General features: G+C 43.7%; 1 protein-coding gene across 1 annotated transcript in view; it reads left to right on the plus strand.

Annotated features, from left to right (window-relative positions):
- Positions 10,853–25,852, plus strand: part of ATP6V0D2 (ATPase H+ transporting V0 subunit d2) — a 55,314-nt gene continuing 40,314 nt past the window's right edge. The window contains exon 1 of the mRNA XM_005689266.3: positions 10,853–11,349. Coding sequence (XP_005689323.1) covers positions 11,220–11,349 — 130 coding nt within the window. The 5' untranslated portion in view covers positions 10,853–11,219. The remainder of the gene's footprint in view (positions 11,350–25,852) is intronic.

Consider the following 25,852-nt stretch of genomic DNA (forward strand, 5'->3'; position numbering starts at 1 on the left):
GAAAGAGGAGAGAGAAAAAGCTGGCTTAAACTCAACATTAAAAAAACTAAGATTATGGCGTCCAGTTCCATCACCTCATGGCAAATAGATGGGGAAACAATGGAAACAGTGAGAGACTTTATCTTTTGGGGTTCCAAAAACACTGCAGATGGTGACTGCAGTTATGCAATTAAAAGACACTTGCTCCTTGGAAGTAAAGCTATGACCGACCTAGACAGCATGCTAAAAAGCAGAGACATTACTTTGCCAACAAAGTCTAGTGAAAGCTATGGTTTTCCCAGTAGTCATGTATGGATGTGAGAGCTGGACTATCAAGAAAGCTGAGCACTGAAGAATTGATACTTTTGAACTTGGTGTTGGAGAAGACTCTTAAGAGTCCCTTGGACTGCAAGGAGATCCAACCAGTCCATCCTAAAGGAAATCAGTCCTGAATATTCATTGGAAGAACTGATGTTGAAGTTGAAACTCCAATACTTTGGCCACCTGATGCCAATAGCTGACTCATTTGAAAAGACCCTGATGCTGGGGAAGACTGAAGTCGGGAGGAGAAGGGGGCGACAGAGGATGAGACGGTTGGATGGCATTACTGACTCAATGGACATGAGTTTGAGCTCCGGGAATTGGTGATGGACCGGGAGGCCTGGCGTGCTGGAGTCCATGGGGTCGCAAAGAGTCAGACACGACTGAGCGACTGAACCGACGGCACTGAGGCAGCTCATGGGCCTTCTTCCTGTTACCACACCAGAGGAAGAAGAGGGAATCACATGATAAAACCCTTGGGTCTCTTCTTCCCAAAAAAAAGTTATCCTGGCCCCAAATAATCCTTTCTTTTCTTCTACTAATGACTTCCTCACCCCACCCTGCTTTCTATAAAAGCCTTCTGCTTTGCACTGCTCCTGGCCTCTGGTGTGCCCTTCTAGTACCAGATGGAATGCTTCCCGGTTCATGACTTGTTGAATAAAGCTAATTACACCTTCAGAGATACTCAGTTGACTTGGTTTTTGACGGGTAAATAAAATGAAAAGATGCTTGCTATAATGTTATGATGACCCCTTGTAGTTCAAAGTGAAAATGGTCCTTTGAAAAGTTAATCCTGGCACCATGAGCAGCAAGTGTCTTAGAGTTTAGGTAACTCCTTTCACTGTTTCCCCACACTATTGTCAGTGATTATCTCTTCAGAGTGGTATTAGAGGGACTTTCATCTCATATATTTCTGTAACAGTCAAAAGTTTTGCAAAAAGTATGCATTGCTCTGGTGATCAGAGAAAAACACAATGAAGACTAAACAAAATACAAAGGAAACAATCACCCTTCTTAGGAAGGTATTCATTTATCTGCAAAGAAAGAATCCAGATTAAAGTACATTAATGCTCTTAATCTTTCTAAATAAACAGGATTTGGGGCCTTTCACCTTTGCTTTAAAGTAATATAAGTATTTTATCTAAATATTATGAGTGATGATTTGTTTTTTGTACTTTTCTAATCAGATTAAAAATTTTTCCCTAGAACAGATTTAGTACTAAAACATTAAATAGGGTCACTGAAGAACAATAAGATATTATGAAGGAAGACGCATATTATATCAGGTCCAGCCTTAATTAAGGTTTAAAGAACATCATTTTGATAAAGTATGAAAGATAAATATTAGGGCAAATAGCACCTTACAAACCCCTGACAAAACAGATTTTATCACCAGCCAACACATGAAGTCCTTTTAGTCTTCTCTTCAGCAAGAAGAAAAATATTAAAACATCCTTAAAACTTTAAATTAGCCAAAGCCAACAAAGCAAAAACAGGCCCATTTTTAACCTTAAACAAGCGATTCTCCTGACTGGCGTGGCCCAGAAAGGCAATGATGCTGATGGCAAACCCTCCTGCTCTTAAGAGAGCAAAACCAGGAGCACAGCCGGATTGAGCACCGTGATAGCTGTTCTGTATCAGTGTCAAGGGAGCATCCTGCTTTGCCTGCGGAGTTCTTGTACTGAATTCAGTCACATGCTCTCTGGGGTTTCTCACTGTAACCCCCTTTAACCCAGCTGGGATTCTTGAAGAACATACACGGATGTTCATGTGGCTTCAAAACTCAATTTTTCATCATGATGGGGATTTTTGGACTGATACGGGAAGTCTGCGTTTGTGTTCACATGTTCTAACTGGAGAGCTTGAGCACTGGAGAAAGCAGTTAAGCAGAGGTCACCGCAAACTCATCGATGCAAGCACTGACTCTACTGGGTCCACGTGCTCTTAGAAATCCCCCGCCTGCATGGACTAACCTTAGCTTTCAGTGGGCAGTGCGGGGCTCTCACACCGCTGAGCACACTGTCCACCCCACCTCAGAGAATGTGCTTTTTTCCTGAACAGTCTTTTCTGAACTGCAGTGTTAAACCAGACCTCCTTGGAGAAATAGCTGATTCTAAGTCTGGGTGAAAATGGAACAAAATAATCATGAACCAGCCTGTCATTACAGAAAGCAAGGAAGTTGTCAAAGACGACTAGGGTTAAATCAAAAGAGCATGATGGGGACTTCCCTGGTAACCCAGTGGCAAAGACTCTGGGCTGTCAATGCAGAGAGCCAAGGTTCGATCCCTGGTCAGGGAACTAGATCCCACGTGCTGCAACCAGGCACTGGTACAGCCAAATGAATCAATAAATATTTAAAAAGGAGAAGATGACTATGTTTAAGTCTATGTGTTAATAATATTTTTATCAAAAAGAAAATTCCCAGAGATAAATCCACGCACCGATAGACACCTTATCTTTAACAAAGGAGTCAAGAATATACAAAGGAGAAAAGACAATCTCTTTGACAAGTGGTGCTGGGAAAACTGGTCAACCACTTGTGAAAGAATGAAACTGGAACACTTTGTAACACCATGCACAAAAATAAACTCAAAATAGATTAAAGATCTAAATGTAAAACCAGACACTATAACACTCCTAGAGATTTGAAAACATAGGCAAAACACTCTCTGACATAAATCACAGCAGGATCCTCTATGACCCACTTCCCAAAGTAATGGAAATAAAAGCAAAAATAAACAAGTGGGACCTGATTAAACTTAAAAGCTTTTGCACAACGAAGGAAACTATAAGCAAGGTGAAGAGACAGCCTTTGGAATGGGAGAAAATAACAACTGATGAAGAATTAATCTCAAAAATATACAAGCAACTTATGCAGCTCAATTCCAGAAAAATAAACGACCCAATCAAAAAATGGGCCAAAGAACTAAATAGACATTTATCCAAAGAAGACAAACAGATGGCTAACAAACACATGAAAAGATGCTCAACAACACTCATTATCAGAGACATGCAAATCAAAGCCACAATGAGGTACCATTTCACGCCAGTCAGAATGGCTGTGATCCGAAAGTCTACAAGCAGTAAATGCTGGAGAGAGTGTGGAGAAAAGGGAACCCTCTTACACCTGTTGGTGGGAATGCATACTAGTACAGCCACTATGGAGAACAGCATGAAGATTCCTTAAAAAAACTGGAAATAGAACTGCCTTATGATCCAGCAATCCCACTGCTGGGCATACACACTGAGGAAGCCAGAACTGAAAGAGACACATGTACCCCAATGTTCATCGCAGCACTGTTTATAATAGCCAGGACATGGAAGCAACCTAGATGTCCATCAGCAGACAATGGATAAGAAAGCTGTGGTACATATACACAATGGAGTATTACTCAGCCATTAAAAAGAATACATTTGAATCAGCTCTAATGAGGTGGATGAAACTGGAGCCAATTATACAGAGTGAAGTAAGTCAGAAAGAAAAACACCAATACAGTATACTGACACATATATATGGAATTTAGAAAGATGGTAACGATAACCCTGTATGTGAGACAGCAAAAGAGACACAGATGTGAAGAGCAGACTTTTGGACTCTGGGAGAAGGCTCTGAAGGGAGGGTGGGATGATTTGAGAGAATGGCATTGAAACATGTATATTTCCATGTGTAAAATAGATGACCAGTCCAGGTGTGATGCATGAGACAGGGTGCTTGGGGCTGGTGCACTGGGATGACCCAGAGGGATGGGATGGGGAGGGAGGTGAGAGGGAGGTTCAGGAAGGGGAACTATACACCCGTGGTGGATTCATGTCAATGTATGGCAAAAACCACTATAATATTGTAGAGTAATTAGCCTCCAATTAAAATAATTAAATAAAAAGAAAAACCTTTATTGGTCACTTTTGGAGGATTCTAGGGAACCAACACATTGTTTGGAAAGCTGGCAAATGGAATGAGCTAAGCGTTTATCCAGCCTTTTTTTTTTTTTTGGCGGTGCTGGATCTTCGCCGCGGCACACTGGCTTTCCCTAGCTGCGGCGCACAGGCTTATCCGAGCACGGGCTCTCGAGTGTGCAGGCTCGGTAGCTGCTGCAGGCAGGCTTCTCTCATTGGAGCACACAGGCTTAGCTCTCTTGCACACGTGCGGCTGAGTTCTCCAACCAGGGATCGAACCCACGTCCCCCCCACTGGAAGGCAGATTCTTGACCCACCAGCAAAGTCCTCTATCCTATCTTTCTTGAATGAAATGTAAGCTAAGGTAACCAACAGTTGATGCTGAAAAGTCTCTTTCTATATAAGTTCTCCAGCTAATAAATGAAGAAGGAATGATAGTCTAAAATATAATCATTTTGTGACAATGAAACAGTGGATCTAAGTAGTAATCATAAATGGCCGGTGAAATTAAATTAAAAAAAAAAGACATGTTACATGCATCCTGATAGAAGTAGGCAATACCACTATGAAGTGTTCTTACAAAAACTTTAACATGGAAGTGATCAAGCCGCCAGATTGAACTACCAGTTTATAGGAATAACAGGAGATAGAGCAAGTTCAATGACACATCAGGATGTAATCAACAAATTCCAAACTGTGCAAAACTCTCTAGAGTCTGTGACCAGGTTTTTTAAACAAAACGCAAAGCTAATGGAGAGAAGGTGTACCTACAAGGAAATCAAGATACATAAAATCCAATTGTAATGTCTCCTCATTAAAGCAAACCAAGTGTAAAAAATCATTACCTTGAGAAAATCTGGACATTGACTGGATATTTAATACTAAAGAATAACTTCAAGTATAATACAATTATGATTATATTATAATATATAGTATTTGTTGTTCAATCACTAAGCCATGTCCAACTCTTTGCAACCCCATGGATTGTAGCGCTCCGGGCTTCCCTGTCCTTTACCATCTCCCAGAGTTTGCTTAAACTGAGGTACAGTGATGCCATCCAACCATCTCATCCTCTGTTGACCCCTTCTCCTCTTTCCCTCAATCTTTCCCACTATCAGGGTCTTTTCAAATGAGTCAGTTCTTCACATCAGGTGGCCAAAGTACTGGGGCTTCAGCTTCACCATTAATCCTTCCAATGAATATTCAGGACTGATTTCCTTTAGGATTGACTGGTTGGATCTCCTTGCTGTCCAAAGGACTCTCAAGCGTCTTCTCCAACACCACAGTTCAAAAGCATCAATTCATTGGCACTCAGCCTTCTTTATGGTCCAACTCTCACATGCATACATGACTACTGGAAAAATCATGGCTTCGATTATACAAAATTTTGTCAGCTGAGAGTTGTATCTGCTTCTTAGTATGCTGTCTAGGTTGGTCATAGTTTTCTTTCAAGAGCAAGCATTTTTTAATTTCATGGCTGCAGTCCACCTTCCGCAGTGACTGTGGAGCCCAGGAAAATAAAGATTGTCTCTGTTTCCATTGTTGCTCCGTCTATTTGCCATGAAGTGATGGGACCAGATGCCATGAGCTTAGCTTTTTGAATGTTGAGTTTTAAGCCAGCTTTTTCACTCTCCTCTTTCACCTTCATTTAGAGGCTCTTTAGTTCCTCTTCACTTTCTGCAGTTAGAGTGGTATCATCTGTATATCTGAGGTTATTGATATTTCTCCCAGCAATCTTGATTTCAGCTTGTGCTTCATCCAGCCTTGCATTTCTCATGATGTAGTCTGTATAGAAATTAAATAAGCAGGGTGACAATATATGGTCTTGATGTACTTCTTTCCCAATTTGGAACCAGTCCATGGTTCCATGTCCAGTTCTAACTGTTGCTTCTTGACCTGCATTCAAGTTTCTCAAGAGACAGGTAAGGTGGTCTGGTATTCCCATCTCTTTAAGAATTGTGAACAGTTTGTTGTGATCCGCACAGTTCAGAGGCTTTAGCATAGTCAATGAAGCAAAAGGAGATGTTTCTCTGGAATTCCCTTGCTTTTTATGATCCAACTGATTTTGGCCATTTGATCTCTGATTCCTCTGCCTTTTCTACAACCAAGTTGTACATCTGGAAGTTCTTGGTTCACATACTATTGAAGTCTAGCTTAAAGGATTTTGAGCATTACCTTGCTAGCATGTGAAATGAGTGCTGTTATGCAATAGTTTAAACATTCTTTGGAAGTACCTTTCTTTGGGGCTGGAATGAAAACTGACATTTTCCAGTCCTGTGGCCACTGCTGAGTGTTCCAAATTTTCTGGCATATTGAGTGCAGCACTTTAACAGCATCATCTTCTAGGATTTGAAACAGCTCAACTGAAATTCCATCACCTCCACTAGCTTTTTTTGTAGTAATTCTTCCTAAGCCCCACTTGACTTCACACTCCAGGATGTTAAGTTCTAGGTGAGCAACCACACCATCGTGGTTATCCAGGTCATTAAGATATAATATAGTATATAAATCAGTGGACTTCCTTGGTGGCTTAGATGGTAAAGAATCTGACTGCAATGCAGGAGACCCAGGTTTGATCCCTTGTTTGGGAAGATCCCAAGGAGAAGCAAACATTAACCCACTCCAGTCTTCTTGTCTGAAAAATTCCATGGACAGAGGAGCCTGATGGGCTATATACAGTTCATGGTATCACAAAAAGTTGGACACAACTGAGTGACTAACACACACACTCACATAACAATAGTATATTATTACTAAAGGATTTTTGTCTTTTAGAGATACTGACATATTTATGGACAAGACATAGGATATCTTGGGTTTCCTTGACAGTCAAGTCAGGGAAGGGAGGAGATGGGTGATGCTATAGAGCAGACCCAGCAACTGTGATCCAGAGGCCAAATCTGGCTCACCACATGTTTTTGGTGAAGTTTTAATGGGAAACAGTCAAGTTCATTTGTTTATCTGATCTAGGACTGCTTGCTGCAAAGGCAGAGGTGAATAGTTGCAACAGAGACTGTTTGTTTAAAGTGCTGAGAGCTTTAAGAACGGAGAAGGCAATGGCAACTCACTCCAGTGTCCTTGCCTGGAGAATCCCAGGGACGGGGGAGCCTGGTGGGCTGCCGTCTAAGGGGTCGCACAGAGTCAGACACGACGGAAGCGACTTAGCAGCAGCAGCAACAGCAGCAGCTTTAAGAAAGGCCTTTGACTTGGCCTTTGACTTTGTCATTGAGGATGGCACCCTGGGCCCACCCCAGGATGAACTCTACACAGCACGGCCTTTGAAGACACTCTGAGGGACTGTCTGAGGGTGGGTGTGGCTGTCCACAGCCACCTCAGAGTTTAGCCCTGGCTTGCTTTAGTCAACTGAATGGCAACATCCAGGCCCGTGGGAAGGAGTCTAGATCTTCTTTGCTTCCTCCCTGTCCTCTCGAGAGCCTGCTACATCTAAAAAAAAAGACAACCATTTTCTGCTTAGGAGAATAGGCATTGTATCTCTCTAAAAAATGGCTCCATTCTTTATAGAATAAGTTGACCTTCTAATGGCTGCAAAACTAATGACTCTTGGGAGCTCCTAAAATTATCAGAGAGTTGTAAGAAGTCCTATATATCCTATATAGATAGGCATACCTACACATATACACAGATGTATAGCATGCTAGAAAACCACAAAATACCTTCATTCTTCAAATACAATTGCCAAACATAAGGTTTCCTGGAGACACCTGGAGCTAAAGATTCTGTTAAGCCTAATTTTATCCAGCGGACAGCTATCGAGTATCTGCTTTCCTCAAAGTAGGCGCTTGAGAGACAGAAAGATGAGTAAGATACTGATCCTAGCTTTCAGGAATGCAGGCTAGTTGAGGAACTGAAATCGCAGTGTTTCACAGTAACGAGAGGAAGAGGAGACGCCGTTGCAGTTGCTTCTTAGCACATATACCCACACTTGCTAAGTATATTTAGGGTTGTATCTCATTTAATATTTGCAACAAACCGAGGTGTTGTTATCCTCATTTTACACATGAAAACACTGGCACTTAGAGAAAAGAAGTCACTGAAGCTCATGCTCTGTCGCACGCTGAAGCCCACTCTCCTAAACATCGCTGGTAGTTTAAACACTGAAGTGAACCTTTTTATTATGCATGTTTCCACCAGAAGGAGCCATGTAAGAAGCAGCTCTTGATTACTGTCACTGTTCTGGGTTTCCTCTCATATTCTGTGAGTTTGATCTCATTTTTCACAAGCATCTTTAGCAAGAATAAGACATGTTTGCTCATTCAAGAAAAAGGGAAATACTTTGCTTACCTCATCCACCAGTTTCATAAAAGTAGCAAAAGCAGATGTATATACGTTTTAAAGAATCATTGGAACTCATCTGCTTATGAATATAAAATATGAGAAACAAGTTTTTGCACACACCCAAAATCCATTCTTTTTTGAGCGTGTTGACATTAAGGGCTAGTTCACAGCAAAACTATGAAGATTTTGTGTTGCGCTGTAAATGCTTAAAAACTGGCTCTCCCTCCAAAACAGGTACATTTGTTTATCATAAATTTTATGATATAATGGATGTGTATCCCCCAAATTACAAATAGCAATAAAATAATATTTTTTCATATAAATTCCATTTACCCTATTTATTTTCACAGTATGCTTTCACTGATTTTTGTTCAGCTCTAGTTTCTGTTGCAAACATTTGGTTGCAACTGAGAAAGGAGTGTAGTTCCAATGGTGGTTGGCTGGTATTTTTATTTACATTAATGAGTAGGACAAAAATGAAACAATGAAGACATATGCAACATGACTGGCTTCTTTGTTGAAAAAAAAGAAGTAGTCAGTGGTTTTTGAATACTGAAAGACTATTTCTTCAAATTTTTTGCAATTCATAATGTAACTGTTACCGGAAGGGGGACCCCTCTCAGAGCCCAAGAGTGGGCTCTTGTGTGACACTGGGGAATACACTGTCCTAGGAGACGCATGTACTGACAAAGCAAAAGACTGGGAAGAGGCCGGAGGGCATCAGGGTAAGGGAACCCGAGAGCTGCCCTGCTCCACAGCGCGCAGTCTTAGAAATACTGAAAAAGACTTAGAAATACTGGAGAATCTCTGACACTTTAACTTCAGTTAAGAATTTGACATAATGTACATGACAGTGAAATACAACACGTGTAAAAGCATGTTCAGGATGCCTGGCACAATGTTCGAGCTAGGTATAATGGAGAACCAGCGTTCCTCTGGGGGGCAGGAAACAACAGTTACATCCTGGCTCAATTTTGCTGTGCATTCTGAGCTGCCTCCCAACTTCTGAGAGTCAGTCCCTTATTTGTGATTTGGTAATAATACTATGGCTTCTGTGCATTCGATCCCTGGGGTCACAAAGAGTCCAGGAGGACTTAGCCACTAAACCAGCACCCCCACACCAACACTGGGTCCCAGGTGGCGCAGTGGTAAGGAACCCGCCTGCCAACGCGGGAGGCACCAGAGACTAGGTTGGAGGCCTGGGTGGGTAAGGTCCCCTGGAGAGGTGGTGGTGGTGGAGCTGCTAATTCGGGTCCAATTCTTGTGACCGCATGGACTGTACCCCACCAGGCTCCTCTGTCCATGGGCTTCTCCAGGCAAGAATCCTGGAGTGGGTAGCCATTCCCTTCTCCAGGGGATCTTCCCCACCCAGGGATTGAACCCGGGTCTCCTGCATTGCAGGCGGATTCTTTACTGAGGTGCCAGGGAAGCCCCAGGAGTAGGGCTACATCGCCTGGAGTGGAAAATGGCAACCCAGCCCAGCGTTCTTGCCTGGAAAATTCCCTAGACGGAGGAGCCTGGAGGGGCTAAAGAGCAGGACAGGCCTGACCTCAGGAATAGAATATGTCCAGACACTCCTCTGAGTAAATCCTGAGATTTAAAAGGGAAAAAGAGAATGAAGAGGACCTCCTAAAGACTCAGAGTTTGCAAAGACAGCGGCTTATTATCACAGAATCACAGCCAGCGCTGTGTGCCTGCTCCTGGACTCCCTTCTGGTCTCTGCCCCAGGACGGGGGCGAGAGGGAAGCAGCTAGGAGACTTGGAGCAGGGTAAGCCATTACTGCGGCTTCCCTGTGGCCGGCTCAGACGGTAAAGAATCAGCCCGCAATGCGGGAGACCTGGGTTCGAATCTTGGGTCGGGAAAGTCCCCTGGAGCAGGGCATGGCAACCCACTCCAGTATTCTTGCCTGGAGAATCCCATGGACAGAGGAGCCTGGCGGGCTGCAGTCCATGGGGTCGCAAAGAGTCGCAGACGACTTGAGCGGCTAAGCCCAAGGCATTACTAGAGTTTTGTTTTACAAACACCGTGCTTCCAAATGAGCTTCTCGGGGTTCTCCAAACCGTCTGCTCACATTCGATCTATTCACATAAGGTGTGTGGTGTGTGTGTGTGTGTGTGTGTGTGTGTTAAACCCCTCTCTTCTTAGTAGCCCTCAATACGTTTAAGAGGAATGTAATTTACAATTGAAAGCACAGAAGCTCGGACGGGGGAGGACTGTTTGCACAACATCCAGGTGTAGCAAGGTTGCAATAGCAGAGCGGGGCGGGGACCGGGCGTCTGACCCTCCGTCCCTCCCACGACCCCCCTCCCTCGGCAGGGCTTTGCTCCCGGGTCCCCCTCGGGTTATCTGGCTGATCCACTGTGGATGGAAAAACAGGGCTGGGCCGGCTGTGTGGAAAGCCTTTGAAAGCGGAGGAAACCGGTCACCACAGCGTGACTATCAGCTGAGAGATCGCCGCCTGGCCACTCGGGAGAACCGCGCGCACCTGCAGACCCGCGCGCCCCTCCAGACCCGAGGGCCCCTGCAGACCCGCGCGCCCCTCCGGACCCGAGGGCCCCTGCAGACCCGCGCGCCCCTCCAGCCCCGCGCGCCCCTCCGGACCCGCGCGCCCCTCCGGACCCGAGGGCCCCTGCAGACCCCCGCGCCCTTCCAGACCGGAGCGCCCCTCCAGGCCACCGCGCCCGTCCGGACCCGAGCGCCCCTGCAGCCACGGGCGGTCTTTCCCGCGATGCTCGAGAGCGCAGAGCTGAACTTCAACGCCGACCATGGCTACCTGGAGGGCCTGGTGCGCGGCTGCAAGGCCGGCCTCCTGACCCGGCGGGACTACGTCAACCTGGTCCAGTGTGAGAACCTGGAAGGTAAGCGCCGCTCTTCGAAAAGGGAAAAAGGGGGCTGACGCGCCGGCTGGAAGGAAGCGCGGGCCAGGGGCTGTGTCCCCGTTGCCTAGTCCAGGGCGGTGTCTTCAGCCCAAGATCCAGACATCAGGGGTCCTGAATTTTGACTAGGGGGAAAAAATTGCATCTCTATTTTCGATAGTCTGCCTTTCATTATGAATATAGGCAACAAATCCCAGCTGGTTAGCACTTTGAACGGAAATCCAGTGTTTTCATATCCTCTTGCTGTTCTTGCAGATGCCTTGAAATACCGTTTCTGCTTTCACTGTTTCAGTGCGCCTGATACTGGATTCATGCTTGACGTTTACTGTCTTAATAAAGAAGCACGCTGTCACTCATTTTACAATCTTTTAGTAACGATATTTTGATATATTTTGTTTCCTCTGTGATTCTATATATTTTTATTCTACATGTTTATAAATATTTGGAGAAGGGTGTTTGGAGAAGGGTGTCACTAAACTGTCCAGGGATCTACAGCCTTAATTCTCCCTCCTCCCCCGCCCCTCAAACTTTGGTATAGGGAATTTTATTCTATCTGCTTTCTCGGTGTCTATTAATATGAGCGCATGTGTATTTGAGATTTGTCTTCATTGGAGCTTAAGAAAAAAAATCAAGAGACAGGCATGTGGTGAGGCCACCCTGGATTCAAAAGCCCTGAGTTTGACCTCTACTGGAGAAGGAAATGGCAACCCACTCCAGTATTCCTGCCTGGAGAATCCCAGGGACGGAGGAGCCTGGTAGGCTACAGTCCATGGGGTCACAAAGAGTCGGGCACAACTGAGCGACTTCACTTCACTTCACTTCATTTGACCTCTACAGAGGGTCGGACCTGAAGGTCAAAACCTCCCAGGCTGATTCCTTCTTTGTAAAACTGGGTGGTAATGCTGCCTGCTCTGCCGAGTGGTTTGGAGAAATAAATAAGGCAATACACAAGAGAATGTGTGAAGAGCTCTGAAGCACTCTTGTTCTTTAGTCGCCAAGATGTGTCCGACTCTTTGCGACCCCATGGACTGCAGCACGCCAGGCTTCCCTGTTCTTCACCACTTCCCAGAGTTTGCTCGAACTCATGTCCATTGAGTCAGTGATGCCATCCAACCATCTGTCATCCCCTTCTCCTCCTGCCTTCAATCTTTCCCAGCATCAGCGTCTTTTTCTTCCAATTAACCAGCTCTTCGCATCAGGTGGCCAAAGTATTGGAGCTTCAGCTTCAGCATCAGTCCTTCCAGTGAATGTTCAAGGTTGATTTTCTTTAGGACTCTACAAAGCCAATTATCTTCTTTTTTTAACCATTTTACTGAGATATGATTGACATACAAAAGCTGTACATATTTAATGTATACAACTTGATGAGCTTAGGGATGAGTATACACCTGGGAAATCACCACAGTGTGCCATGATCCCATCTGACCCCTCTAAAGGTTTTCTCCTGCCCTCTATTGTTTGTGTGTGTGCATGTGTGTGTGAGGACTACAGCTCCAGGCTCTACAGCAGATCTCTAGGACCCCTTTGTCTTGTGTAACCAACACTGCATACCCTTTGACCAGTGCCTCCTGGTTTCCCCTTCCTCTCTGGAAATTAAACTACGATGTTTTCAAAGCCTTACCAAAGATTTCACATCTATAATATAGTATTTTTATTATTAAAGGGGCTTCCCTGGTGGCTCAGACAGTAAAGTGTCTGCCTGCAATGTGGGAAACCCGGGTTCAATCCCTGGGTCAGGAAGATCCCCTGGAGAAGTAAATGGCAACCCACTCCAGTGCTCTTGCCTGGAAAATTCCATGGATGGAGGAGCCTGATGGGCAGTAGTCCATGGATGGGGTCGCAAAGAGTCGGACACGACTGAGCGACTTCACTCTCGTTTTATTATTAAATACGGCTACATTTAAAACTTTGAAACTTGCTTATAAAAGCATTATAATGTCAATAATAGGGTGCTTTAAAATGTCCAGATCATTCTAGAAAAAACAAGAAAGTAATAAACTGCCAGGAAGAGTATTAGAAAGCGAAAACAAGACAGAAACACAAGGTGACTTTGTAGGCTTCCCAGGCAGGGCTGAGGGTAAAGCCAAACAGAATTAAGGCAGAACTGCCTAAGTAAAGGGAGCTCCTCTCTTTTCATTAGCGATGGAAATGGCTAGACAAATCTTGTAGATGATAACTAATTCTGTTGGCTACAAATAGTTGCAATTTAATTCCAAATCCTAGGTCATTTCAGCATATTTAATTTGGAATTTGGTGCCTGGAGAATACATATAGAAAATAAGCATAAATTGAGGAGAAAGAAATTAATGAGCACAAGGCAGAATGAATGCTTCCGAGAGAAACCATTTGAACGAATTCAGTAGTTCTCGGCAGGCTTTTAAATGAGTTGAGGAATGCAAATTTAAACACAAACCATACATAAATGTCTTCGTGATACAAAGCAAGGTTTAAGCCTGCTCACTAAAGAATTCAGAGAGAAACCACCCTCAGCTTCAATTTGGGGGAGAAGGAAAGGTTTCAGACTCTTGAAGGCCTGAAGAGTGAATTTCTTAGAAAAATACACACAGGTGCACACATACAGAATTTTCCATGTAATATCAAGGAGTCACCGACCAGCTGAAGTCATCCTGAGCCCCGAATAAGAAACCGTCCTACGTACACCGTTCGTTATTTTCCTGATATCTCATGGTTTCTACCTTTCTTTTCTCCCAGTACTGTTTCTTTGTCAACCATTCATTTCACAACTGTGTTTGAATCTGTTCCCAATCTTTTTGGAGACTCTTGTGAATATCAAAGATGCCCTCAAACTGCAGGTTATAATGACTGCTGAGAAAATCAATCTAAATAAAGGTTTCATGTCTTCAGTTGAGGACTCTGAGGCTTGGCGTGGCTATGACCAATCTAACCACCTCACCAAGGGTGAGGTATGCAGACATCTGCATCTATTATACTTTTTCCACTAAAAGTCTGCCTCCTGAGCATGAATGGAAGATCCATGAATAGGTTGATGTTGCTCTCAGCTCCATTTTGATATAGAAAATAATAAGGTCTGCCTTGCCTGTTTATCTTATAGGATGTTGGGAAATAAGGCACTTGTGAAAATCAGCTCAGCTATTGCATCTGTGAATTCACTGAGAGAAACCCAGCCACCTGCAGCTGGCTTAAAACACACGGGGAGCAATCATGGATATTCCTTGGGACAGAAGTTATGGACTTTAGGATTTCTGTTTATTTTTGCACGTAATATACACCATACACATGACGGGGAAAGAAGGGCAGGGGAAGCACTGTCGGGATAGTACTGTGTGTTGAAGCAGGCACTTACAGTAAAGGAAAGCTAATTTGGCAAAGATTAAACTTGCCTTTAGTCTTTTAAATTTCTCTAGTCTTTAAAAGAAAAGTATCCTGGCACCAACGAATTGTTTTAGAACCACTTACCAGGAACACAGGTTTCAGGTCATTTTGGAAGAAAGAAATATGAAGACTGTCCACAAAGGCTTTGAAAAATCCTGACATTTATGATTGCGCAAGTTAGCGTGGTCAGAAATACTCACTTGCTCCAGGATCTGACCCTGACTAACAGCCGCCTGAACCAGTCACTAGGACCCTCTATTTCAGGCCCTCCATGGCTCAGTCCTTCCCAGGAATAGGGAGGAAGCCAGTTCACATAGCCAGTTCACTGGTACTGCACACAGAAAATTCCTAACAAGTGACTTCTAAAAAAAGTTATTTACAATTAACTTGAACCAAAATAATAATGTGAAAGGGCCATAAAATTGTCTTTTTTAATTAATTTTTTTTAGAGCAGCTATAGGTTCACAGCAAAATTTAGGAGAAAGTACAGAGAATTTTTATATAACCCCTGCTCCCACACATGCACAGCCTCCCCGTTATCAGCGTCCTCCACTAGAGAGGTGCATTTTTTATAATCCGTGAACCTACGCTAGATACGTCATAATCACGCGGAGTCCAGAGTTTACATTGCAACTACTCATACATTCTATGTTGTTCATTGACTCAGTCGTGTCCGACTCTTTGAGACCCCTTGGACTGCAGCACACCAGGCTTCCCTGTCCTTCACCATCTCCCAGAACTTACTCAAACTCATGTCCATTGAGTCAGTGAGGCCATCCAACCATCTTGCCCTCTGTCGTCCCCTTCTCCTCCCGCCTTCAATCTTTCCAAGCACCAGGGTCTTTTCTAATGAGTCTGCGCTGCCAAGCAGGTGGCCAAAATATTGGAGCTTCAGCTTCAGCATCAGTCCTTCCAATGAATATTCAGGACTGATCTTTAGGATTGACTGGTTTGATCTCCTTATAGTCCCAGGGACTCTCAAGAGTCTTCTCCAACACCACAGTTCAGAAGCATCAATTCTTCAGTGTTCAGCCTTCTTTATGGTCCAATTCTCACATCCATACATGACTATCGGTAAAACCGTAGCTTTGATTATATGGACATTTGTTGACAAAGTAATGTCTCTGCTTTTTATATACTGCATAGCTTTTCTCCCAAGGAGCAAGTGTCTTCTAATTTCAGGGTTGCAGTCACTATCTGCAGTGATTTTGGCGCCCAAGAAATTAAAGTTTGTCACTGTTTCCCCATCTATTTGCCATGAAGTGATGGGACAGACGCCATGATCTTAGTTTTTTGACTATTGAGTATTAAGCCAGATTTTTCACTCTCCTCTTTCATATTCTATGGGAATGGACAAATGTACAACATGTGTCCACGACTGTTACATTATGCAGAGTATTTTCACAGCCCTGAAATTATTCTGTGCTCTAACTACTCTCCGTATCCGTGACCCCCTGCAGGAACCACTGGTCATTGTGCTGTTTCCCTAGTCTGGCCTTTTCCAGAATGTCACACAGTTGGGATCATTAAGTATGTAACCTTTCCAGACTGGTTTCTTTCACTTAGTAACATACATTTGACGCTCATGTCTTTTCATGGCAACAATGCTATTTTCATTAGATTTTTAAATTACAAATCAGACCGTTTGTAAGTATTCTTTCCTCTTCAAAAAAAAAAAAAAAAAAGACAAAGTGGTAAGATGAACACTTCAGAGCTCAAAAATTGAGTAAGAAATAGCCTTCCCTGGTGGCTCAGAGGTAAAGAATCCACCTGCAATGCTGGAGACGCAGGTTGGATCCCTGGGTGGTGAAGGTCCCCTGGAGAAGGAAGTGGCCACCCACTGCAGTATTCCTGCCTGGAGAATTCCATGGACAGAGGAGCGGGGTGGGGGGTGGTGGTGGGGGTGGGGGTGGCAGCCGGGGCTGCAGTCCATGGGACTGCAACTCAACAACAAGCAGCAGCAAGCTTTCTCTAAAGTCCGTGGTGAACGTGACCCCTGGCTCTCAGGTATGGTGAGAGGTCTGGACCCAGCCTTTCCCTTGTCTCTGCCGTCATTTTTGGGAAGCGAATGAGAGGAGCTGATTACAGCTTATGCACAATCATTAATGCTTCCTTTTCAAGGGACATGACCTCCATTCCTTTCCAACCGTGGCTTCATGTGGGAATTAATGCGTGTACTCAGCACTTTCTAGTTAGAGCCAGGGAAGGAAAGATGAAAAAGATAATACCCAGCCCTAAAAGGGCTCCCACTCTAAAGAATAAAAACACTGAAAGAGTAAGAACCCCTTAATGAGAGCGGTTGGGCCTCAAAATTCTAAATGCATGTACACTTGGCCTGGGACTTCGTGTAGCGTTGTTGGGACTGGCAGAAAATGGAAAACAAATGTCCACTGTAATGGAGATGGTTAAATAAATTATGAAACAGTTATATAATGTAATATCCTATAACTACAAAAAAAAGAAAAGGCTTAATAAACTGTGAAAGGATTCATGTGGAATTAAAAATAGTAGTTATTGGGACTAGTAATGAGTGGCAGGCGTGTGGATACGTAGTAGTACTTTGACAAGTAGGAGACCTTATCTATCCTATGCTATGCTAAGTCGCTTCAGTCGTGTCCGACTCTATGTAACCCCATAGATGGCAGCCCACCAGGCTCCCCCATCCCTGGGATTCTCCAGGCAAGAACACTGGAGTGGGTTGCCATTTCCTTCTCCAATGCATGAAAGTGAAAATACCTACTATCTATTAAAAGGTAGTCTAACTTTTAAAAAAACTCTTATATAAGGAACACTCTTATTTCAAAGGGATTTCACCAATTTCCTTTACATATTATTTGTACCTCTAATTATGTGAAAGTGAAAGTATTAGTCACTCAGGCGTGTCCAACTCTTTGGGACCCCATGGACTGGGGCCCACCAGGCTCCTCTGTCCACGGTTTCTCCAGACAAGGATACTGGAGTGGGTTGCCATGCCCTCCTCCAGGGGATCGTCCCGACCCAGGGATGGAACCCAGGTCTCCCGCATTGCAGGCAGATTCTTCACTATCTGAGCTACCCAGGAAGCCCTAATTATAGTATTTATTTTCTCTGCCTTGTATAAAAAATGCGTATACAATATTATCAGTGTTCAAAAATACTTTTATCAGGCAGGATAAATTTAACTCAGTTTAAAAGCTAGACAGCTTGGCCTATGAGGATTAAACCAGTGACCTTGGCATTGTTAGCACCACACTCTAACCAATGGGGCTTCCCTGGTGGCTCAGACGGTAAAGAATCTTCCTGAAAGGCAGGAGACCTCAGTCTGATCCCTGGGTTGGGAAGATCCCCTGGAGGACAGCATGACAACCCACTCCAGTATTCTGGCCTGGAAAATCCCTTGGACAAAGGAGTCTGGCGGGCTATAGTCCACAGGGTCACACAGAGTCGGACACGACTGAAGCTGCTGAGCAGCAGCAGTTAAGCAGTTGAGCTAACTGGCCAATTTCCATCCCATCTCTACCTGGTAAGAGTTTCCTCAGAGCTCTTCTGACTTTCTCTACAGTTATTCCTTCAGCCACAAATTCCATTCTGCATCTTGCTTGCCTGGAGAATGCGCATTCCTCTTTAAAGTCTCCATTCGAGGTCACTTTCTCTATAAACCCCTTTCTACTCACTCCTGTTGAGACAGAATAGACAGGCCTCAACTTTGTGCTTTACTGTGCTGTGTAATGTACCTGATTCTGTACAGCATCTGTGATATTTGCGTAAGAATGTCACTCTGGGGCAGGACGTTTGTCTCGTTTATCTATCTAGTCCCCTGAGTCATCACAGTTCAGTTCAGTTCAGAGGTCTTGTCCAACTCTTTGTGACCCCGTGAATCGCAGCACGTCAGGCCTCCCTGTCCATCACCAACTCCCGGAGTTCACTCAGACTCACGTCCATTGAGTCCGTGATGCCATCCAGCCATCTCATCCTCGGTGGTCCCCTCCTCCTCCTGCCCCCAATCCCTCCCAGCATCAGAGTCTTTTCCAGTGAGTCAACTCTTCGCATGAGGTGGCCAAAGTATTGGAGTTTCAGCTTCAGCATCAGTCCTTCCAAAGAACACTCAGGGCTGATCTCCTTTAGAATGGACTGGTTGGATCTCCTTGCAGTCCAAGGGACTCTCAAGAGTCTTCCCCAACACCACAGTTCAAAAGCATCAATTCTTCGGCGCTCAGCTTTGTTCACAGTCCAACTCTCACATCCATACATGACTACTGGAAAAACCATAGCCTTGACTAGATGGACCTTTGTAGGCAAAGTGATGTCTCTGCTTTTGAATATGCTATCTAGGTTGGTCATAACTTTTCTTCCAAGGAGTAAGCGTCTTTTAATTTCATGGCTGCAGTCACCCTCTGCAGTGATTTTGGAGCCCCCCAAAAATAAAGACTGACACTGTTTCCACTGTTTCCCCATCTATTTCCCATGAAGTGATGAAACCGGATGCCATGATCTTCGTTTTCTGAATGTTGAGCTTTAAGCCAACTTTTTCACTCTCCTCTTTCACTTTCATCAAGAGGCTTTTTAGCTCCTCTTCACTTTCTGCTATAAGGGTGGTGTCATCTGCATATCTGAGATTATTGATATTTCTCCCAGCAATCTTGATTCCAGCTTGTGCTTCTTCCAACCCAGCGTTTCTCATGATGTACTCTGTATAGAAGTTAAATAAGCAGGGTGACAATATACAGCCTTGACGTACTCCTTTTCCTATTTGGAACCAGTCTTCTGTTCCATGTCCAGTTCTAACTGTTGCTTCCTGACCTGCATACAGGTTTCTCAAGAGGCAGGTCAGGTGCTCTGGTATTCCCATCTCTTTCAGAATTTTCCACAGTTTCTTGTGATCCAGTCGGAGGCTTTGGAATAGTCAATAAAGCAGAAATAAATGTTTTTCTGAAACTTTCTTGCTTTTTCCATGATCCAGCAGATGTTGGCAATTTGATCTCTGGTTCCTCTGCCTTTTCTAAAACCAGCTTGAACATCAGGAAGTTCATGGTTCACGTATTGCTGAAGCCTGGCTTGGAGAATTTTGAGCATTACTTTACTAGCATGTGAGATGAGTACAATTGTGCGGTAGTTTGAGCATTCTTTGGCATTGCCTTTCTTTGGGACTGGAGTTAAAACTGACCTTTTCCAGTCCTGTGGCCACTGCTGAGTTTTCCAGATTTGCTGGCATATTGAGTGCAGCACTTTGACAGCATCATCTTTCAGGATTTGAAATAGCTCAACTGGAATGCCATCACCTCCACTAGCTTTGTTTGTAGTGATGCTTTCAAAGGCCCACTTGACTTCACATTCCAGGAAGTCTGGCTCTAGGTAAGTGATCACACCATCGTGATTATCTGGGTCATGAAGGTCTTTTTTGTACAGTTCTTCTGTGTATTCTTGCCACCTCTTTTTAATATCTTCTGCATCTGTTAGGTCCATACCATTTCTGTCCTTTATCGAGCCCATCTTTGCATGAAATGTTCCCTTGATATCTTTAATTTTCTTGAAGAGATCTCTAGTCTTTCCCATTCTGTTGTTTTCCTCTATTTCTTTGCATTGATCGCTGAGGAAGGCTTTTTTATCTCTTCTTGCTATTCTTTGGAACTCTGCATTCAGATGCTTATATCTTTCCTTTTCTCCTTTGCGTTTCATTTCTCTTCTTTTCAGAGCTATTTGTAAAGATATACTTAACTCCTGAATGAATAAATGAATCTATCCCCTCCTAAATTATAAGCTTCTCAAGGGCAGAAACTGTAAATAGGTCTGCTTATAGAGGTGTTAGTTAAGGAGGTGGGAGAATCCTTTCACAGTGCATCAGAGTGTATCAGATCACCACCATCTATACTTTAAATGCCTTAGAACTTGATTTGTTGGTTATAGGTCAGTAAAACTGAACTTTAAAAAAAAAAAAACAGACTTTTTTTAAAGGATAGAAACCACACCATATCCTTTTTTGTCTCCTAGCTTCCCTAGCCTAAGGCTGTGTTTTGCACGTGGTAAGAATTTGAAAATATGCAACAGACATGTCTGCCTGTTTAAGTCCTGACTTTGCTTTCTGGGCCTGGGGTATAAGCCAGCTGCTTAACTTTTAGCCATGGTGCTTTCCTTTCTGATTGATGGTATCTCCTTGGCCTAACTCCCAGTTTCTAAGTAATCAGACATTTCTGAAAATGTTTTGTAAACTGTAAATCATGAGAATTCCCAGGAAGTCATAAGAACACCGCCTGAATTACCATGTATGTACAACAAGAATTAATTTACCCTCTTCTTCTAGACTTTTAAATCCCTAAAAACTCCTTCCCATTTCCTGGTTGTGGTTAATAGTGTTTGGTGTATGACTCTTATGTTGTCGATTCTGCTTTCCTTCAAAGAGCACTGGTTTGTTTTGGAAACAATCATTCTACGAATAAATAAAAACTATTAAAATTTAAGAAGAGTTTATAGCTATAGGATATATTCAAAAGTAAAGTGAATCTTGAAGGACAGTGGGTTGGGAAAATGCCAATGAAATGGGGAACTGGAGGTGGGGTCAGGGGAGTTGAGCTGACAAGCCATTCTCGGCTCTTGGGGAGAATTAATGGACTATTAGTAGAAAAACATAAAAGCATACTGGTGAGGGGTAAAGCGGTTGCCTGCAATACTAGAGTATTACAATAATGCAGGAGTTTGTGCTGGGAAAATTTTCGAGGGGCCACTGAAGGTCTGATTATGGAACTTCAGAATATTGAGTGAGGAGAGTCATGTCAGAATCTTCAGTCAAATACCTGTATACATGGAAAGATGTACAAGTTATTTCTCTGAGTCTCAGCTTCTTCATCTATGGAATGGGAATTATTGTTAAGGCTTATATTGTATGTTAAAATCATCTGTCAGTGGTAAAATACAAATAATTTGCAAGTTGCTTTTAATCGGCCTAAAATTCAGTAGCTCCACGCTACTTAGAGGGTCATTCTAAGATCCGAGTGTTTCTTAGGAAAGATGAAAGTTTGAGGCATGGAGTACAGAAAGGAAACAAACCTGGGAGAATCTGTGAAGAGATTGCCATGGGATCTAGGTTTACGACATCGTCGTCACTCTAAACTGGGGTATAAGCAGAGGAACTCTGGGAAGATATCCAGAAACGATGCAGGGGATTTGGAGTTAATAAATCTTCAAAGAGGACTTGAAGAAAACTCTTCAAAGTTTCATCACCATGAAAATGGCAGTACCGTAGCAAAAATGGAGGAAGAAGCATCTGGCTTTAAAAATACTGACAGATTTATTCAAATTTAAGTAACTGTAAAGTATGATGGTAATATATTATTTAAGAAAATTCTGATTTAGGGAATAAAAATCGAAGTCTTAGCCAATCGAATCAAATTATTTTGGGAGGATATAGGTGCAAGTAAGGGGGCAAAAAAGGTCTTCATCTACGTTATCTTTTTTAAAGCCGCACAGTAACCCAAAAAGCATACATTCTAACCCATTTTGAAGGTGAGAAAACTGAGTTTGGAAAGGTCAGGTAATTTCCATAAGTTCAGCATCAAGCAGAGTGTGGGGAAGAGGTAGGGGGCTGCTCAAAGATAGCATCTTTCGCAAGTACAGGTGCTGCCTTGGCATAAACCTACCTGGAGTGTGACAGTCTGGACATTCATTTTTAAAGAGTTCCAACAGGAAGCTGCACAGGAAAAGAAATGAACCACCGAACAAAACAACAGAGAAAAGATAGCAACCAGCGAGTTTTCCTGCCTCACTAGTCAAGAGATCTCAGCTAATTCCCTGAGCCCAATGACTGCAACCCACAGAAGAAGCATTTTTACATTATGACTCTTTGTACGCGCATGCAGGCACATACGCATATATGCTATTATACTCTGTGTGATATACTCAGACATTTGTTTTAATGGCTGAAACTGTTCCCATTGTGCTACCGTGTTTGGGACCTATAAAATGGATTTAGTTGGCAGTGATCTCATCTGAATAAAAAAGAGAGAGTGCCACTTGCCACACGACTCTGGATGAAAAAAGTAATTTTCCAAAGTGTGCTCTGTGGGAGGCTGCATTGTTTTCCAGTGGCTTGGGAAGTTCTGTACCAAATTCTTTCCAAATAAATCATTCAAATTAATGTATTAAAGGCTTTCAGTTCCTGCAGTTAAGACGCTTATTTACTCCGAATGTATCCGACCACAAAGCTCTGTTTATCACATACCTATTAAGATAGGCATGGCTTCCCAGTGACTCAGCAAGAATCGCCCTGCCCGTGTAGGAGATGGAGGAGACTCAAGCTCTACCCCCCGGGTCGGCAAGATCCCCTGGAGCAGGAGATGGCAGCCCACTCCAGAATTCTTGCCTGGGAAAGTCCCATGGACGGAGGAGCCTGATGGACTGCAGTCCATGGGATCGCAAAGAGTTGGACGTGACTGAGCGCGTAGGCACGCACGTTTACATAAGCACTTGGGGAAATGCGAGGAAAAACATCTGACCCCAAAAGTATCAGCATGATCGTTATCATCGAAAGATAACGATATTCACTCAGAGCCGATATTTCAAGCTAAGATTTTCTTCAGATCTGATTTCAAGGGTCCCTTGGATCACCTTGGGGTGGGGAGGCAAGGCTCCTTCTAACTTAACTGTCCACCAACCACAGGTTTACAAGATTGCTTAAGCAGGGTCTGAAACACTTGAGACATTTAATTTCAGCATCTCACTGGCAGCTGAAAGAGAAACATATGTCACATGAGCCATATATCATGGTTTTGGAAGCAATACCATTGGTGTCACTCCTGTTGGCAAACATTTCTCCGTGCTGAGACTGCACACTGTCAAACTGTATAAAAGTCTCAGCTGTCAAAATAGCAGCCAAACAAGGCATGGCGCAAGAGTATGCTTTTTTTTAAGGTAAGCTAATTAAATAGGTAATTGAGCAAATAAATGCTGCGGTCAGTCAGATGAAGAGCACTTCTGATGCATGATCTACTCCAGACCCTGAAGAATGCCTGTCTGCTGAGACTCGAGAACCACTTGAGTGCACGTGCCCCCTCGCGCATCAGCTCCCGGAGCGATTAGCTCATCTCCCACGGGGGCTCCCTGCTATCCTCAGGATCAAGAATGTCACACCAAGGCTTCCTGGGGACAGCCCCTGCGTATTTCTCTGGCTTCATTTCTTACGCCTCCTTCTCTCCCACTCAGCTCTTCAACAGCACTGAACTGCTTTGAATCTCTCGCCCCTCCCCACCGGTACGAATTCATGGCGTGCCTTCCTCGCACTCTTGCACAGAACTTGAAGGCTTAACCTTCTTCTGGAAACTCTCCTAGGTTTGTTTTGCTTTCATCCCTCCGAGTCTTGCTCTCATCTTCTCAGTTCAGTTCAGTGGCTCCGTCGTGGCTGACTCTTTGCGGCCCCATGGATTGCCGCACGCCACGCCTCCCTATCCATCATCAACTCCCGGAGTTTACCCAAACTCATATCCGTCGAGTCATTGTCTATGTTCCCATGAATCAAGGTTCTTATCTTTATCCCTGAACTCAGCTGGGTGCATCATCTGTTTTTTCCTGCCTCTACCTCCACCAGATTATGAGTTTCCTTGAAGATGAGGAATATGTCTTGTCTCCTGTGGTAACAGCACATAATAGATAATAAATGTTTCAGTGAAAATTACAATAAAGTCTAGGATGCTCTACTGACTTCAGTCATGTGTGACATGGTGCCAAAGACATTTCTGATGTTCAGATATTTGAGACACTTATGTGTTGGGTACCACCCAAGGAACCAAAAGATGAAAGATACTACTAAGAAACTGGAACTGCCTCTTTGGAGTTAACATATTAAGACTTTGTAATAGTTCAGAACAGGAGGTGTGCCAGAAGTATTATCCAGGTATTTTTGAAATTCAGATGAATGAGGTTAAATAATTACCGATCAATTAAATCATTTTATCAATTATTCTGTTACTTAATTCTGTAACAGAATAATTTATAATCTGATTTAATTGATTGGTAATAAAATACAGATATTTTTAAAAGTATGATACTGGCTTTCAATCAATTTCACAACATGATCTTGATTAAGTGATGGTACCGGATGTCATGATCTTCGTTTTTTGAATGTTAAAACCCATTTAGATCCACTGAGACTCAATTTCTTCATCTGTAGGGTAAATATTAGTAATAAACTTTTCTTTGCCATCAAGCAGGGATGGAGGCTTATTATCCTCAAACAGTTTTCCTAGCACCATTTCCAAATAGTGGCTCAGTTAAAACCAGTTTGCAATCTCCGGACGAGGTGGTTTCTAATGTTCTTTTCAACTGTGCTCAATGATTCTAAGTTCTTATGTAATTAAAAGTCGTTTTTTATTATCTGCTTTAACATTGAATCTTTTATTGCTTTAGAGATTAACATTCAAGTCTAAATCATATGTAGACCTTATATTAAGGGAACTGTGGTGTTGGAGAAGACTCTTGAGAGTCCCTTGGACTGCAAGGAGATCCAGCCAGTCCATTCTAAAGGAGATCAGTCCTGGGTGTTCTTTGGAAGGAATGACGCTAAAGCTGAAATTCCAGTGCTTTGGCCATCTCATGCGAAGAGTTGACTCATTGGAAAAGACTCTGATGCTGGCAGGGATTGGGGGCAGGAGGAGAAGGGGACAACAGAGGATGAGATGGCTGGATGGCATCACCGACTCAATGGATGTGAGTTTGAGTGAACTCTGGGAGTTTGTGATGGACAGGGAGGCCTGGCGTGCTGCGATTCATGGAGTCGCAGAGTAAGACATGACTGAGCGACTGAACTGAACTGAATAAGGTAGTAATAATTAAATATGCATTTATCGGACTTCCCTGGTGGAAGAGTGGATAAGAATTTACCTGCCAGCGCAGGAAACCAGAGTTCCGTCCCTGATCTGGGAAGATTCCACATGCTGCGGAGCAGCTGAGCCCCTGAGTCGCAGCTGCTGAAGGCTGGGCGCCGCGGGCCCTGTGAGCCACAGCTGAGCCCAGGGGCTGGAGCTGCTGAAGGCTGGGTACCGCGGGCCCTGTGAGCCACAGCTGAGCCCAGGGGCTGGAGCTACTGAAGCCCGTGCACAGGAGCCTGTGCTCGGCAGCAGGAAACGTCACCGCAACTAGAGAGTCCACAGGCAGCAGCAAAGGCCCA

Source organism: Capra hircus, chromosome 14 (genome assembly GCF_001704415.2).
Source record: "Capra hircus breed San Clemente chromosome 14, ASM170441v1, whole genome shotgun sequence".
Lineage (NCBI taxonomy): Eukaryota > Metazoa > Chordata > Mammalia > Artiodactyla > Bovidae > Capra > Capra hircus.